Raw genomic sequence first — 18,344 nt, forward strand, 5'->3', positions numbered from 1 at the left:
TGATGTATAGTGTATTGGAAAAGATTCAGTATAACTTTATTAATTTCCATCTCTGCTCTTTCTGAGCTCAGCAGCCAAGTGACATTGTATCTGTGATTCATAGTAGACAACTGATCGCTCTAGACAGATACAATGTCACTTGGCTGCTGAGCTCAGAAAGAGCAGAGATGGAAATTAATAAAGTTATACAGACAGATCACATAAGAAAAGAGAGAGATTATATAAGATGCATTACATAAGGAAGGATAGATATTAGATAGATCATATAAGATTGATTACATGAGTAAGGATGATAGATAGAGAGAGATATATATATATATATATATATATATATATATATATATATATATATATATATATATAATCTCTATCTCTCTATCTAATAGATCATATAAGATTGAGTAAATAAGAAAAGAAAGATCTTATAAGATTGATTACATGAGTAAGGCTTCTTGTACATGTATGTGTGAGCCCCGTGCCCGTGCTGCGGCCCGCAAATTCCAGGCCGCAATGCACGAACACCCACCGTGGAGCAGCCGCAGCGGATCAAGGACCCATTCACTTTAATGGGTCCACGATCCGGCCATTCCGCAAAAAGATAGGACATGTTCTATCTTTTTGCGGAACGGAAGTATGGGACGAAACCCCACGGAAGCACTCTGTAGTGCTTCCGTAGGGTTCCGTTTCGCATCTCCGGATTTGCGGACCAATTGAAGTAAATGGGTCCGCATCAGGGGTGGACAATACCGCCTGTGCAGCTGGTTCAGCTGCACAGGGGCCCAGCAAGGGAGGGGGCCCATCCCAGTGCCAGCAGAGGCGTTTATTTTTTTATGGTATCATAGTTTTCATTCTCTACCTCCGCCAACAGGGTAACCTGGGCACCTTGGTGTGAAGGTCGGGAGGGGGTGGAGTTTATGGGGAGATGGGGGGGGGGGCTGATTAGCACTTAGCGAATCTGCTGCATGTTTGTGTCTACACTCCATAGCTGAAGGACCTTTGACATCATAGTCATGTGATCTTTTCAGCAGTGGAAGTGGAGGTAGTAGGACCTGTGATGAGGTCACCATCATGTGACCAGTGCAGAAAGAGGCAGCACTCAGCAGTGGAGACCTGTGGTGCCATGGAATGAATGTAAGTGCCAGAGAAATGCTGGGATAGGTGGTTCTCCTTATTATACCTCCTCCCTGCTTAGTGGGAGGGAAATATGTTATTTAACTGGGACTGTATGTTGGAGGGGCTGAAGGGAGGGGTGTCAGTTACATAGGACTGTATGTCATAGAAGACTATAAGAAAGATATGTTTTTTACATGGGACTGTATGTTATAGAAGATTGGACGGAGATGACTTGTGTTATTTACATGGGACTGGATATTTTAGAAGACTGAAGGGTAAGGAGTGATGTTATTTAAATGGGACTATGTGTTGGAGGGGGGTGAAGGAGGGGATTTAAGTTATTTACATGGGACTGTATGTTATAGAGAACTGTAAGGAAGAGAAATTATTTACATGGGACTGGAGGGAGAGGACTGGTTATTTACATGGGACTGCATGGTATAGAAGACTGGAGGGAGAGGACGGCATTATAATTTATGGGGGCACTACAGAGATGATTATAACTCCGGGGGGTACGGCAGGAGGTAGTATAATTTAATTACAGGGGGCACTGCAGGGAACATTATAAATACTGTGGGCAGTGGTGGAGGTCATTACTACTACTGAGGGCTCTATAGAGGTGCCCTATAGGGAGGCCTTATTAGTACTGAGGGCACTGTAGGGAGCCTTATTACCACTGGGGATACTATTTGGGGGAGGCTTCCACCTGGCAGTGAGCCTGGTGATGTCACTGGCACTAATGGACATGCTTTAGTGCTGCCTTAGCCTGTAAAATGGCTAGGACAGCGCTAAAGTCACCCATCAGTGCCGGTCTGTGTTGGGCCCATGTTCATATATGCCTGCATTATTGAGGAAAAAAATGAATATTTGAATATATGCAAATGATCCTCTAGGAGCAACGGGGGCGTTACCATTACACCTAGAGACTCTGCTGTCTCTGAAACTGCCGCTCCCGGTCTACTTTGACAGGGCCTGGCAGTGAAAATGTCATCCCATCTGGCCATTTTAAAGTGCAGAGGGCGCGGCAGTTACAGAGAGAGCGGAGCCTTTAGGTGTAATGGTAACGCCCCCGTTTGTATATAATACAACATCACTTTTCTCATGCGGGCACATAAGAACATGGGACCAACACAGATGCCTAGCGCACATGTAACAGGTCAGTCCTTTACTTGTCCAAGTGTATGGAGGAGTCCTGAGGGATAGCTGAAGGCCTAGGCAGCATTTTACCATCAGCTATGGACTTCATTGGGGGGAGAAAGCTGTCACTAAAGTGCTTAGGGCAGCATCAAATCTAAATATGGCCCTGGCTCCACAGCAGTAGCAGGATGTAGTGTCACACATCACACTGCTGGTCTGTGTAGGAGGAGGAGCGGTGCAGCCGGGAATCTGCTGTGCTCCTCCTCCTACACAGACCAGCAGAGCAATGTGTGACACTACATCCTGCTACTGCTGTAGAGCGCCAGCGGCTGAACTGTGATCATGAGGAACTAGGTGAGTATATATTTTTTTAACTTCCTGTAAAGGGGGCACATATCTGACCATTACTACTATGAGGAGGCACATATCTGGACATAACTGCTATGTACTGGCACAAAGGGGGAATAATTACTATGTGGGGGCATTAAGGGGACTGTGTGTGTATAGCTATGCTTTGGGCAGAGTTAGAGGCGTGGCCTAGTATGAAAAGAATATATATACATATTGTAAACATATTCACAAGATGTTTTTTATTTGCACATATATGTTTATTTGTATGTGTGGTTTGGGGGGGCCCAGGTACATCCTTTGCACAGGGGCCCTTTGCTGCCTGTGTCCGCACCTGGTCCGCATCCATGATGCGGAATGCACACGGAACGGTGCCCGTGTATTGCGGATCCGCAAATGCGGTCCACAATACGGCCACGGATCGCACACGTTCGTGTGCAAAAAGCCTAAGGGCTCATTCACACAAAGGTGTGATGCCCGTTGCCGTATTGTGGACCGCATTTGCGGATCCGAAATACACGGGCAATGTTCCGTGGCCATTCCGCATCATGGATGCAGACCCATTCACTTCAATGGGTCCGCAAATCCGGAGGAACGGAAGCACTACGATGTGCTTTCTGGGATTCCGTTCTGTGCTTCCGCACCGCAAAAAGATAGAGCAAGTTCTATCTTTTTGCGGAACGGAAGGATCGCGGACCCATTCTATTGCGGTCCACAGCAGGAGCCCTAAGGGTGATTAGATAAGATAAGATGGCTCTCTAGGCAGCTTTCACATTGACTGTTAATGGCCTTGTGGTTTTGTGGGGACCAGGGCCTTCTACACCCTAATAGGTAGACTAAAGCTAAGTTTTTTTTATTATTTTTTTTTTATTTCCACTTATTATATTGCTTTCTGTGGACATGATCACAGCAAATCATAACCCTGAACATAGGAGTAACAAAAGGGTTAAACATGAAAATATAAAAAAAAGAAATACAGCAGTTTAGATGCTGAATGAATGACATTTTCTAGGTAGGATATGTAGGACGGTTGACAGCCCATATTGTGTAATGACAGTGGGGGATTCATTAATCACATTGAGAGGTATTAAGAGGTTTGATGGGTAGCTTCAATTATGCAATAGGCTTTTTTTCTACATTTCTGGCAATAACAGTGGACTGCCTTCTGCAGGATGATGAAAAGGATCTGTCACCTCTCCTGACAGGTCTGTAGTATTCCTGGGCCTAACTATTCTGGGGTATCTTCTTTTAGAACCCGGGACATAATATTCCTATGTTATTCCCCCTACAAATTTATGAATAAATTAAGAGGGGGGCTTCTGCACACTCTGCGGGTGGGTGGCAGAAAGAAGTAAAGCTATGCAAGTTTATTTCAGTGAGAGGAAGGAGATCGATTGGTAGGAAGATGGCAACATTTTAAAATACTGTATGTCAAGCTTATTTGCCCCAAATCTATTAAGAGGTGTCACTACAACTATCTGCTTTAGGCCAGGTTCACATCACCATTTTGTTTTGCGTCCTTCTGATTGTCCAATGGACGGAAAACAAAAACAAACTGATCCTGTACTTTTAGCCGTTTTCGTCTGAGATCCCGTTAGTTTAGACGGGGAAAAAAATACTATGTGTGGGAAAAACTGATGCAAAATGTGCATAACGGATGCTTAAAATACAGGACCCTTTTTTCTTTTCTTTTTTTTTTTCTTTGTGTTTGTTTTCTGTTCTTCTGATGAATCAGATGAACGGAAAACGAAGCAGTGGTGTGAACACACCCTTACTTAGGCTACTTTCGCATTATTTTTTTCCGGATCCGTCATGGATTTGCAAAAATGCTTCCATTACAATAATACAACTGCATGCATCCGTCATGAACGGATCCGGTTGTATTATGTCTTCTATAGCCATGACGGATCCGTCATAAACACCATTCAAAGTCAATGGGGGACGGATCCATTTTCTATTGTGTCTAGGGCTGTAGCGGGTATCGAATTATCGATACCCAATCAATACTTTTGTACCGGTATCGATTCGATACCGGGATTTGACATTTACTGATACTAGGCTGCGCTACTGCGTAGCCTAGTATCAGAGAACATGGCGCACGCTGCTGTCAGCGCGTGCCATGTTCTCCTCAGCAGCACAGGGGAGATGGAAGCAGTCCTTCCCTCCCCCCGTGCCGCTGCTGCCAATAAGAAGAGAGAGGCGGAGAAGGGGAGGCTGTGACCACTGCTCCACCAATGATGACTCGCCCATTAATAAATATATAGGCGGCGGGTGCCGGCGGCAGAATCACATAGCCGGCACCCGACCTCTATGACGGGGCGTTGCAATTTGCGGCATTCAACTCCTCAGGTGTGGATCACAGCGCCCTTTTCATAGAGGTCGGGTGCCGGCTATCTGATTCTCCCTGGTGGCTGTGTCCACAGGGTCTCCTCCTCCTCATTGGTGGTGCAGTGGCAGCTTCTGATCGTAGCCCCAGCAGTGTAAGCCTGGGGTTCCGATCGGTTACCATGGCAGCCAGGACGCTACTGAAGCCGTCCATGGTAAGCTCCCTGCTGCTGTGTGTACTATTCACAGGACAGCAGGGAGAGTGTAAAGTCCTATTCACCCTGATTGAGCTCTATCAGGGTAAATAGGACAAGGGAAGAAAAGATCCCAGGTTCTAGCCCCTAAGGGGGGAAATGGTTATTCAATTCTAAATAAAAACTAAAAATTTTAAGTTTAAATCACACCCTTTCCCAATTTTACATTTAAAATATATAAAAAATAAATAAACATATTACATATCGCCACACCCAAAAAAGTGTGAACTATTAAAATATAAAAAAATATTTCCTATGCAGTGAACGCCGTAACAGATAAAAACCGCGCGATTCACCATTTTTTTGTCACCTTTTCCCCCCCAAAAAATCGGATCGGACTGTTCGATTATGGGCCGGACGTTCCATAAAATGCGGAATGCACGCTGCTTTTTTGGTGTTTTTTTTTTTTTTTTTTTCGCGTGGTATCGAGTATCGCAATACTTTTTTATGGTATCGAAATCGAATCAAAATTTTGGTATCACAACAACCCTAATTGTGGCAGAGAAAACATATCCGTCCCCATTGACTTGCATTCTGTGTCCAGAGGAATCCGTCTTGCTCCGCACCACATCGCGGACAGAAAACAGCGTTTTTGCTGTCCGCGATGGGGACGCAACCAAACGGAACGGAATACATTTTGGTGCATTCTGTTTCATTCAGTTCAGTTTTGTCCCCATTGACAAAGAATGGGGACAAAACTGAAGCGTTTTCTTCCGCTATTGAGATCCTATGGCCTCATGCACACGACTGTGGTCTGTTTTGCAGTCCGCAAATCGCGGATCCACAAACACGGATGGTGCGCGTTCCGCAATTTGCGGAACGGAGCGGACAGCCTTCAATATAAATGCCTATTCTTGTCTGCAAAACGCGGACAAGAATAGGACATGTTATATTTTTTTAGCGGGGCCACGGAATGGAGCAACGGATGCTGAGAGCACACGGAGTGCTTTCCGCATCTTTTGCGGCCCCATTGAAGGGAATGGGTCCGCATCCGAGCCGCCAAAACGGCGGCTCAGATGCGGACCCAAACAACGGCCGTGTGCATGAGGCCTGTGACTGATCTCAATAGCGGAATTTAAAATGCAGATGTGAAAGTAGCAGACATCCCAACCTGCAAAAACTCATTTCCGGGAGGTTTTCTTTTTTTTTCTTTCACAAACTTTTTATTACATTTTCCAGACATATGCAGTATCTGCACACTTTGCGCTATGGTGTGGAGGACGGGGCTCATTACCCTGCCCCAAATTATCCTATTTATGTATATGACTAAAGGGATTCTGTCCCCACCTATAAGCCCTGTGAGCTAAACATCTGCTCATGTCCAGGGTAGCATTCTGATTTCTAAAGGGGCCTTATAAAAGCTATTTGTGGCTTTATTCTGCGGAAAAACAGGTTTTACTAACCTGTGAATCATTGCATTAAGGTGCCCAAGCAGGGGAGCTCTGTGGATGCATGGTGCCCGGCCGCACACATCGCCGTTCGTTCTCAGCGCCGCCTTCTACTCCTCAGTGCCGCCTCTCCCTCCCTCCCCCTCCTCCCGCTTTGAGATCCCGCGCGTGCGCACAGGCTCAGCCTGATGCGCCGTTGCGGACTGCTGGCATCGGCTTCTTCTTGCACTGTGCGCACGCGCCGAGAAGGGGACACTGCTACAGGTTGCCGGAAAGGTTTACTGCGAGTAAACTAGAGATGGGAAGTTCGGATCTTTCACATGAATCGGTTCATTTGAATCAGTTCATTCAAATGAACCGATTCATGAATCGAATCTTCGGTTCATTCGCTGAGCTGACAAGAAGCAAGTGAACCGAAGCTTAGGTTGCGCAATGCGCATGCGCGGATGCTTCGATTCACTTGCTGAGTCGGCTCTTGGTCTGAGTCAGGAAGTTTATTCTTTAAAACCCTGTGTGTAATTATCTACCCCACTGTAGGAAAAAAACAAGCATCCACGGGGGTGAATTTAACACTGGGGTAAATAATATAATTAAAATGGAGGGGTAAATGTATTTAAAAAAATACATCTCTCTCAATAGTTCTATAGCTACTGAATGAGACAGAAGGAGGGATGCCTTTAAGGCTACTTTCACACTTGCGTTCAGAGCGGGTCCGTCTGGTATCTGCACAGACGGATCCGCTCCTACAATGCAAACGCTTAGATCCATTCAGAACGGATCTGTTTGCATTACCATGAACAAAAAAAAAAAAATATATATATATATATATTTTTTTTTTTTTTGTTCATGATAATGCAAACGGATCCGTTTTGACTTTACATTGAAAGTCAATGGGGGACGGATCCGTTTGAAAATTGAGCCATATTGTGTCAACTTCAAACGGATCCGTCCCCATTGACTTACATTGTAAGTCTGGACGGATCCGTTTGCCTCCGCACGGCCAGGCGGACACCCGAACGCTGCAAGCAGCATTCAGGTGTCCGTCTGCTGAGCGGAGGACAAACGCTGCCAGACTGATGCATTCTGAGCGGATCCGCCTCCACTCAGAATGCATTAGGACTGGACGGATCCGTTTGGGGCCGCTTGTGAGAGCCTTCAAACGGAGCTCACAAGCGGACATCCAAACGCTAGTGTGAAAGTAGCCTTACATATATATCTCCTTGAGAAGCCAATTTGACCCTAAAGGGTTAATTCAACCTGTAATGTAAACTCTGTGTCCTGTCACTTCTCTTATCTCTCTGCTCTGCTATCAGTAAACCTTTCCGGGATATATTGTTTCACATGCGGGTGTCAGGGAGCCGCTATCCAATAGCGGGAGACTCCCTGAACGTCCGGGAGACTTGAGATCCCTGAAGTAGCCTTAGCCTGATGTCAAGCACAATATACAAATCTTAGTAAATTTTTCTGGTAATATGACATAAACAGAACATTTATGAGATTAGTTATTAGGGATTGTTAATCTCTGGACGTGTCTTTATGAGCTTTCCAGAATACACGCAAACCCAAAAAACCTTTCACGTGTTCACAGAATTGAAGACCTGTTCCAATCCTTTGGGGTGATTTTATGGATATATTTTCAGGAAAAGCAGAACACAACATTTTACAATCCGAGGGTCTAAAAGGGCTTTTTGTTTGCCTGTGTCCCTTCCAGCGGTAAGGCTACATTCACATCTGCCGTTTACATATCCGGCAGGCTTGCAACAGTTTATCTCTGGCCGATCCCCGGCACTCATTCCGTCGGATCCCATTACAGTCTATGGGGTCCAGTGGTGAACAGCAGGATCCGTTTACCGCTGCTACACTGGAGGTGTCTGGCAGCAGTTCCCCTTCCCCCAAGTAAACTAAATGTTCTGCCATTTTTTGACCAGAAAAAAATGCCATGGCCTCCCTTTTTATTTTATTTTATTTTTTTATTTATTTTTTTCATACCGTTATTACAATGATTGTCTGTCTGGTTTTCTCATATTAATGTCCCGGCTGTTTGCAGAGATTGAGTGTTGCTGGATTTTTTGAGATTCTGGGGTTACAGTCACGGAAAACGCATCCAAGATCGTCATCTAGCCCTAAGCTTATACTCATTCACTGTAGGTTCCACAAAAATACTGTTCAAATACTGACTGTGTGAAAGTGGCCTTAGGCCTCATGTACATGAACGTATTTTCTTTCCGTGTCTGTTCTGTTTACGGGGCCCCCCCCCTTCCCCACAAAAGGGAAGTTACTCAGTGCGCATTGCGTTTCCGTATGTTCGCATGTCTGTTCCGCAAAAAAATAGAACATGTCTGGTTATTGTCCGCATTACGGACAAGTATAGGACTGTTCTATTAGGGGCCAGCTGTACCGTTCCGCAAAATACGGAACACACACAGACATCATCAGTATTTTTTGCGGATACGTTTTTTGTCAGTTTTGTGATGCAATTATAGATTTTTTTAAACATGTGATTTGCTTGCACAAGGCATGCAGGCAAAAAACGTCCCGTGTAATTATTCCCTTAGACTGGATTCACATATGCAGTGATACAAGTGAGAAAAGTACTTTAAGGCGCCTGCACGTTTTCTGCATAGTGTACAGGTGGCCTAAGCGTATGACCACACGGTCAGGTTTCTGCATGTGGTTTTGGAAGCCAAAATCAGGAGTGAATCTTGAGAAAATATAAAAGACAGATAAAACTTCTCTTATTTATTTTATTCGCTCCTGGTTTTTGCTTCCAAAACTGCAAGCAGAAACCTGACCATTAGGGTACGGCCACACAATATGGCTGCTGTGAATTGTTTACCTGGCACTTATTGATTATGGCCGGGCGGTTTTGCTGGTTACCTCCCTACCATTAATGATGAATGCTAAATAAACAATTCATTTCTCTGTTTTTATGATCCGGTTGCAGCGTGTACATTAACCAACCACGCCATGGCTGCACTGTGTTGTCATACTAGAAGTGTACATCTACATGGGGGGTTAAACTCTGTGGATTTGTCACCACCGATTTTGCAGATTTAAAAAAAAAATAAAATCTCATCCATACGTTGCAAAGAAAAAAGACTGCAGTGCAATTTCTTTTTGGATCCATTTCAGCTTTATAACCCAGTTCACAATTTTTTTTTGTGCATTTTTTTTTTTTTGTGTAAAATATAAGTGGAGCTTACAGAAAGGAGAAGTAAAATGTAAAGATTTACCGTATTATTATTTTTTATCCATTCAAGCTACAAATATCTGCATTTAGAAAATGGCATGCAAACTTTAAACTAGGCAGAATCTCGCGGATTGCGGGCCTATTTAAGTGAATTGCTCCGCAAGCGGCGGTCACATCGCCAGTGCCTGTGCATTGCGGACCACAATTTGCATGGGCCCTTATGTTTTCTCGATCGTAGTTTCTATGTTGGGCAGACAGATGGGGCACAACTACACTGCAACATTTGTTGCACCAATGTCGCGCGACAAATTTTATAATGGTAGTCAATGGTGTCGCACTGCGACATGACGCGATAGTCGCAGAAAAATCCATTTCGAATGGATTTTTTGCGACCGTCGCATGTTGCAGTGCGACACCATTGACTATCATTATAATAATTGTCGTGCGACAAATGGAGTCGTGTAGACCTAGCCTTATTGGAGAAAAGGAAACTTTATAAGAACAGAAAAACAGGCACATAAATGGGCATAAAATTATACTAGCCTGATAAATGTGCCCCTTAAACTCCGGGTAAGGGTAGGTTCACATAGGGGGTCATTTATTAAGACCGGCGATTTAGACGCAGTTCTTATCCCCCTATGCTGGTGGCAGATGCTCCTAAGTTATGTAACTTTGGCGCTTGGCGCTGCCGGCCGTTCGACATGCGTTAAACTATGCCAGCTCCCTTGCTGCCGTAGTTTAAGACCATTTTCTACGCTGGAACTGCCTGCCAGATCCATCAAAATGTATGCAAACGGATGGCATTTGTCAGACGGATCAGGATCCAGTTTCACATTCTTTGCAATCTGAGCATGCGCAGACCGCAATGCTCAATCCGTTTTGCCGGAACACTCGGGGCCGGATCCGGCATTAATGCATTTCAATGATTTTCTGCAAGACACCCGCAACGCATCCAGACCTTTTCCGCATCTCCCGTGTGAAAGGGGCCTTTGAGGCACAAAAACTCACACTTAACCACAGAAAACAGTATGCCAGCCCTGGGGTGGAGTAGAAGTTAGACTGTGTTTGTGACAAATTCAGGTGCAAAAATAGGTGCACCTACATATATAGGTCAGAAAAAAAGTTTGAAAACTTCTGAATTAGTCTAAAAAATCAAAATAGTCCAACGAGGCGCAAAAGCCAACAGGCACAATTTCAGTAGTAAATGCGATTTAAAAAGATGACTTTTTCTAAAACAGCATTTTTTTTTAAACTAAAAACAGGCGTAAACACTTTAGTAAATGTGCCCCTTAGGCCTCATGCACACTGCTGTTGCCCGACCATGCCCGTATTGCGGCCCACACCACAAACAGCAGGTCCTCAATATACGGGCCCCGGCTGCAATCCGGAAGGTCCGGAACGGAGGCACGGAACCCCACTGAGGCACTACTTGTTCTATTTTTAGCAGTGTGGACTAGTCACGGACCCATTCAACTCACATTGGGGAGCGCAATTTGCAGTTCCCAAAGCACGGGCATTATTCGTCCGGCTGCCGCAGACGGAGCAGCCATGTGCATGAGGCCTTAGTGTGAACCTACCATAACAAGGAAAGCCTTTCTGCTCTCAACAAACTGGTGGTCATGAAGAGGTTAATGCATCACCACAGCTTCCTGTGCTAATTTTAGGAATTGATTAAAAGGGCGGTTTTTAAATAACAGACTGAAACAAATATGTGACAGTACCAGAAGAAGGGTCGCGGTGTGTCTGATCTGCTCCGCTGTCCTCCTTTACCTTATAGAAGGGTCAGAAGTGTATACCAAGATCCATCCGGCAGCAGTGATTGGGCCGGTTCTTGTATTTGGCTGCTTGCCTTATTCATCTGAAAACGTCTTGACTACAGATGTGTGAACCCATAGGCACACATGGAGCTTCCTTACTGATACTGATTTTGAGTGACAAGCCGAGGGTGGGTGGAATTTTAAACTCACAGCTATCTGATTGCCTTTTGAACTCATTTGTGGCTATAAACGCTAAGTAAAGCCACCACCCCTCTGTCGCACACCGTCAGTGCACAAGCACACAACCCTGTTATCTCCATAGACCTGGACATAAGAAGACATCTCCTAAAGCCAGGACGAATCAAACTGAACATGCCATGCTAAAGAGAATGGAGCGTTTGTCCTTCAGGAGGAGAAGCAGTGTTTCCTATGTATTCCCAAGTTGGGCGAGTACTTTGAATGTGCTGTAAATATGTTGCGTTTCAGGTATGCACTGCTTTTTACATGGCGCTCATATTTTCTGTGATGTAGTTGGTGGAAAATTAACTCGCCACGCAAAACAGACGTAGAAAACTACTCCAGACCTGGAATGGAGTAGAAATTAGGCCTAGTTCACACAATCGTTTTTTTTTTTTTGCGAGTGTACGGGCCGTTTTTTTGTGTTCTGTATACGGAACCATTAATTTCAATGGTTCCGCATTAAAAAAGGAATGTGTTCCGTAAGCAATCCGTTTCCGTATTTCCGTTTTTCCGTTCCGTTGAAAGATAGAACATGTCCTATTATTGCCCGCAAATCACGTTCCGTGGCTCCATTCAAGTCAATGGGTCCGCAAAAAAAACTGAACACATACGGAAATGCATCAGTATGTCTTCCGTATCCGTTCCGTTTTTGCTGGACCATCTATTGAAAATGTTATGCCCAGCCCAATTTTTTCTATGTAATTACTGTATATGGCATACAGAAAAACGGAAACAAAACAGAACAACGGATCCGTGGAAAACGGACCGCAAAAAACTATAAAAGCCATACGTTCGTGTGAACTAGGCCTTAGACAGTTTTTGCGACTAACTCGGGCGCAACATAAGGCGCACCTACATAAATAGGTCGGAGAATAGGCGAAGGAGGCTCTACTGCCTCCAAAACTGGCACATTTTCAGTAGTAAATGCTACAATTTATTTTATTTTTTTTCAAAGCAGCATTTTTACGCCTAAAAACAGCGATAGGTTGTCAATATAAATGACAGGACAACCCCTTTAAACTTGCTCCGTGTGGGAGCATGATTTCCCATAGTGAACTCTGCTCCTGTGACAGGAGGACACGGCATTATGATGATTTATAAGACTACATGCACACGACTGTATGTGTTTTGCGGTCTGCAAAAAAACTGACGTTCCGTATGGCATCCATTTGTTTTGTGGATCCATTGTAATAATGCCTATCCTTGTCTGCAAACTAGAAAAAAATAGGACATGCACAATTATTATTTTTTTTGTGGGGCAACGGAACGGACATACTGATGTGGACAGCATACTGTGTGCTGTCCGCGTTTTTTGCAGACCCATTGAAATGAATGGGTCCGCATCCTATCCGCAAACGGAACGGACACGGAAACCAACCACGTTCGTGTGTATGTAGCCTAATGCTGTGTGTGCCTGCCCTACCTCCACTGAAATGATTTGTACTGACTGCATTATGTGAATGCAAATTATTACAGTGGAGGTCGGGCAGAGACACACAGCATTATAAATCATCATAATGCCATGCGCTCCTGTCACAGGAGAAGTATCCAGTCCAGGAAAATCATGCTCCCACTCGGAGTATGTTTCCCGCTATGGACATCTGAAACCGCTCTAATTCAGCCAAGAGCCAAGAGTGAATGTTCATTCTGTAGGGGTGTGACTGAAAAGCCATTGCCTCACATCTGCAGATCGGCGGCAGTCTATATCTATGGGTTTAGTATCGCTACATAGTGTGCACGGATACTTCATTAAAATAAGCTGAATGATGTGGCAGGTGAATTGAGGGCTGATTAATCGTGGAAAAAAGGATGAGAGTGCATATGTAGTCAGGGGGCGAGGGATGAAAGCTGCTGCAAAACACGTCTGGCCGCAGCTTATCTCCCCGATGAACAAAAGGATCAAGCAGTTGAAATCAAACATGCCCGTTCCTTATCTCCAGTGGCAGCTATGCCCACCACTCAGTTGTGTGGTGCTCCAGGAATCGGGGAGTCCTCTGGCTGGCAGGCTCCTCTAGCAGCAGCACCATTTTGGACTGTAACCACATACTCGGGATGCAGATACAGTTGAATACAATGGTGAAGCTGGGATGCCATCAGCTCTATGCTCCGTATTGGAGCACATAAGTGGAGGGGGGGGGCTGACCCCTCCAGCCCTGAAAATGAAAGGACTGCAGTGCAGGGAAAACCTGTAAATCAGTGTTGCGTCTCCTTTATTATGAACAATACGCCATCAGTTTTTGAGGTGGGAAAACCTCTACTTGTGAGGGGATGCACTGCAGATTGTCCACTGTGGAACTGCAGGTGGAAAAATCCAATGTCTACAGTAGCAGCTAATCGGATAACATTTAATAAAATTTCATCTACACATATTTTTGGCTGGGTACCTTGGGGAGAGCGCCTTAATCAGTGTAGAGGAGACGTATAGGCCATACATCGCTCCTCTGGAATTCTGGGAAGAAAGGGATGCAAATGAGCTCTTAATAAGCTCTGCCTCTAAAGCCACCAGATGTAAGGCAGCTATCCTAGAAGTCAATGTCCAACCCTTTATATAGGCCTTGAGACATGACTCTGATATTGAAGGGGTTATCCAATATCATAAACGGCCCCCCCATGTGCCGGGCCCCTCACAGGGAATATACTTGCCCTGCTCCCCGCGCCGCTCCTGTTCCCCGCACCGCCGCTGCTTCTCCCTGTATACGGATGAAAACATCTGGTGTCGGGAGCAGCCAATGGCAGGCGGGGATGTTTTCATCTGTGTACGGGGAGAAGCAGGACCGGACCAGAAGGGGAGCGTGGTAAGTATATTCCCTGTGAGGGGCCTGGCACATGCGGGGGCAGTTTATGATATTGGATAGCCCCTTTAAATAAGCCAGCACCTCATCTGCAGACAGCTGTTTCGGGGTGATTGGCCTCTCACCCAGTACTCTCTGCTCTGCACTGATGAGGGGCAAAGTCAGGATTTGGGGGGTACTATCTCTTCTTGGCCTTAATCGGCATGAGGAGACTTATAGGCCTTACATCTGCAGACAGCTGTTTCAGGGTGATTGCCCCTCATCATTGCGTGATCTGCCTTTGTAAAAGTGCCGCCGATTACCCAATGAATGAGCAAACGCTCGGTCATCGGACACTCACAATCACAATTTTTAAGCAGACTAAAAAAAACATTGTTTGCCTGCGGCAGATTGTGCCATCTAATCATGGTCTGCTGCTGGCAAATAATGATTCTGTATGGGGACAAGCAATAGCATTAGTGATCACTCCTCCCCATACTGTGGAGGAGATCACTGCATGTAATAGCAGCGGCCTCCTCCACTGACAAGAAGGCAGTTGTCAGAAAGGAACGTTTCCTTCCCAACAATCAAAATGCTGATCTGCAGGTCTGATTAAAGGCCTTACAATTATGTGCCTTCCTGCCTGAACTTAACCCTAATGATTTGTACCCGATGGCATTATGGGAGTACAGATCATTAGAGTTGAGGTCAGGCAGGTACACACAGCATTATAAATCATTATAACGCTGTGGACCCATGTCATAGGAGCAGCATTCAGGACGGGAAATACCTCTGACACACTGAAGCCTTTTTCTCACACCGAATATACTAATGTAAAATTGGCCTGATACAGAATAACAATCTGGACTCTGGTTCTGTTTACAAGATGGATCCAAAGTCTGAATGGAACAGGATGAATCAACACACCCAGCAGAAAAATGATGGAAATATTTGGCTTTTTTTCCGAGAAAGAATGCAAGATATCTCACAGGAATGGAGTTTTCTGCCAATGTAAATGGTCTTCTGTGAAGACTGGCTCATTCTCACAGTGTGCAGCACGTTAGCACTTAGGACTTGTACACTGGTGTTCCTGCCGTAGTACATTCATGGATGGATGCGTTCGTTCCAGTCGGCGCGCTGTATGTCAGAGCATCTGCCCAGTGGAGTAAAATGGTTAATTATTATAGACTGTACTTGCTGACCTCCACTAAACCGCAAATATAGAATGTGATGACAAATGGCAGCCTATTCTATACTGTTATTTCTCTCCTGCAACAGGCCTCCTATCAGAGTTGATCCCTGAACTCTTGAGATAACTCTGTGGAAGATAGACCTAGTAAACGGACTTTACCTATTGTGGTTAGTTCTGCATCGAGTTCTGTGATAGTTATGAGCTTCTCCTTACAGTGGCCATACACATTAAACGGGTTGTCCAGGATTAGAAAAACATGGCTGCGTTCTTCGAAAAACAGCACCACCACAGGTTGTATGTGGTATTGCAGCTCTCCCCCATTGACTCCATTGGGGCAGAGCTGCAATACAGGACACAACCCATGGACAGGTTTTTTGTTTTTTTTTGTTAAAGAAAGCCAACATGGTTTCCTTTCCCTCTGATTTCAGTAGGATCGGCTGATCTGGTGTTATGATATAGTCTCACTCCTTTATCGAGGGATACAGGCTGGCTCCAGAGGTGTCTGGCAGTGGCCTACTCCCTCCTCCCAATTATGTATGAGGGTTGTGATAAATAGCCATATTATGCGTATATAGGTGGATGGGACTTTACTGTACTTCTGTATGCCACCAATTTCGTATGATTTCCATAAGAATCTGGCAGTAAAAAATATGTCCTATCCTGAGATCTTCGAGTTGTTACGATATTGGCAGCTTTTCCTAAGCGGATTTGGTCACTTTTTTTTTTTTTTTTCTGTCTACTTGTCACATAATTAACCCAATGCATTGCATAGGATGACATCTGCATTGAAAATACACAGCAACAAATGACATGCTGTGGAATTAAAATCTGCTCAGGTTTCTGCACATCTGTTCTTTTACGCAACACACAGATGAGATTTGGTAAAATTTCCTAAACTTTGCTGCTACGGTAAACGCAGCGGATTTTACACCTGTCCTTAAAGAGGACCTTTCACCTGTATAAACTATGTGAACTGAGTATGCTGCCATATAGAGCGGCGCCCGGGGATCTCAGTGCACTTACTATTATCCCCGGGCGCCGCTCCGTTCTCCCGTTCTCGGCTCCGGTACCTTTGCTCCTTAAGTTATAGTAGGCGGGTCTTCCCTTGTCCTGTGGGCGTCTCCTTCTCCTAGGCTGCAGCGCTGGCCAATCGCAGCGCAGAGCTCACAGCCTGGGAGAAAAAAACCTCCTAGGCTGTCAACTGTGCGCTGCGATTGGCCAGCGCTGCAGCCTAGGAGAAGGAGACGCCCACAGGACAAGGGAAGACCCGCCTACTATAACTTAAGGAGCAAAGGTACCGGAGCCTATAACGGGAGAACGGAGCGGCGCCCGGGGATAATAGTAAGTGCACTGAGATCCCCGGGCGCCGCTCTATATGGCAGCATACTCAGTTTACATAGTTTATACAGGTGAAAGGTCCTCTTTAACCTCAGGCCACCTGTTCACATTGTGGAATATATGCGAGTATTTCTGTGCGGATTCCCGTGCACAAAAACCGCTGCGTGTTACAGCACCAGCAAAGTGTATAATATTACACACCTCTCATGTACACTTTGCTGAATTTTCTTTTCCGTGCAGAAATAGACCTGACGCGCAGATTTAGATAAATGGCATATCCATTATTAAAAATAAATGGCATGTCTATTATGTTCACTGTTTTAGCTGCGGATTTCACCCTTCTCAATGGAAGAGTGAGATCTGCGGCAAATCCGCAGCAATATCCACACATAGACATTGTGGACTTTGGTGTGGATATGCTTCACAAGCGCACTTAAATCAGCGAAGAAGCACCTTGACCGCCCAGTCATGCTTAACATGCATTCTTGAGGAAGTATTTTTCTTCTGAACAGGTGTGTTTTGTGTGAAATCCATTGTTGGTGTTAATCCTTAAAAGCCTAACCCTTACATAGTTACAGTATCTACATGGCCATCTACATTTGGCTAAGGGAAAACACAGCAGAGAACCAACAATGCTCAAGGGCGTATATTTACACCTTATTTTCTATTCATTTTAGAGGAAGTAAATAGCATTTATTTATTTTTATTAACTATGACATGTGATTGTTAATGGCAGATGTCCCAGAATTCGAAAAAGGACATTCAAGTGAACGAACCACTGTATGTCTGCACGCATTTCGTATGCAGCCTCCATTGTTCCGATGAGCCCCAAAGGGTTTAGTGTAGTCCAGGCCTATGCTGCATTAGCAATGAAAAGTATATCGAGGGCAGAAAGTCTTTTTGCTGTATCCTGTGAATGAGGAAGTTATAGATTTTTCTTAAAGGGAAAAGTTAAGCTCATTTTAATTGTGTATATTAAATTATCTGCATGTGGGACACAGTGGAATCAGAGGGGCCACTTTCTCAGGCTCTTTGGTGATGTTACTTCCTGCTCGCTATTATCTCAGCACAGGCATCATTTAGTTTTCAGCCCAATACATGATTTCTCCCATCCTTTGTGTGTTTGTTTTTTTTTTTTTTTTATGAAAGCCCAAGTAGAATTTTAATAGTCTGCATTTTTCAGTTATTTCATTAGAATTTGTTTCTAGTTCGCAAAATAATAAATGCACAGCAATTTCCAGGTTCAAAGTGCTTATACCACTCGCCCACACGTGATTATTGCCCAGTAACT

The 18,344-nt window shown here is 44.8% G+C and overlaps 1 protein-coding gene across 3 annotated transcripts in view; it reads left to right on the top strand.

Moving 5' to 3' along the window:
• Window positions 1-18,344, top strand: part of MGAT3 (beta-1,4-mannosyl-glycoprotein 4-beta-N-acetylglucosaminyltransferase) — an 88,584-nt gene that overhangs the window by 51,961 nt on the left and 18,279 nt on the right. Inside the window, exon 1 of one of the 3 annotated variants that reach the window (XM_040406939.1) lies at window positions 11,863-11,998. The exons of the other annotated variants lie outside the window; for them this stretch is intronic. Coding sequence (XP_040262873.1) covers window positions 11,985-11,998 — 14 coding nt within the window. The 5' untranslated portion in view covers window positions 11,863-11,984. Of the gene's footprint in view, window positions 1-11,862; window positions 11,999-18,344 lie in introns of those variants that run through there. 3 annotated transcript variants of the gene reach the window in all.

The sequence above is a fragment of the Bufo bufo genome, chromosome 9 (assembly GCF_905171765.1).
Source record: "Bufo bufo chromosome 9, aBufBuf1.1, whole genome shotgun sequence".
Taxonomy (NCBI): domain Eukaryota; kingdom Metazoa; phylum Chordata; class Amphibia; order Anura; family Bufonidae; genus Bufo; species Bufo bufo.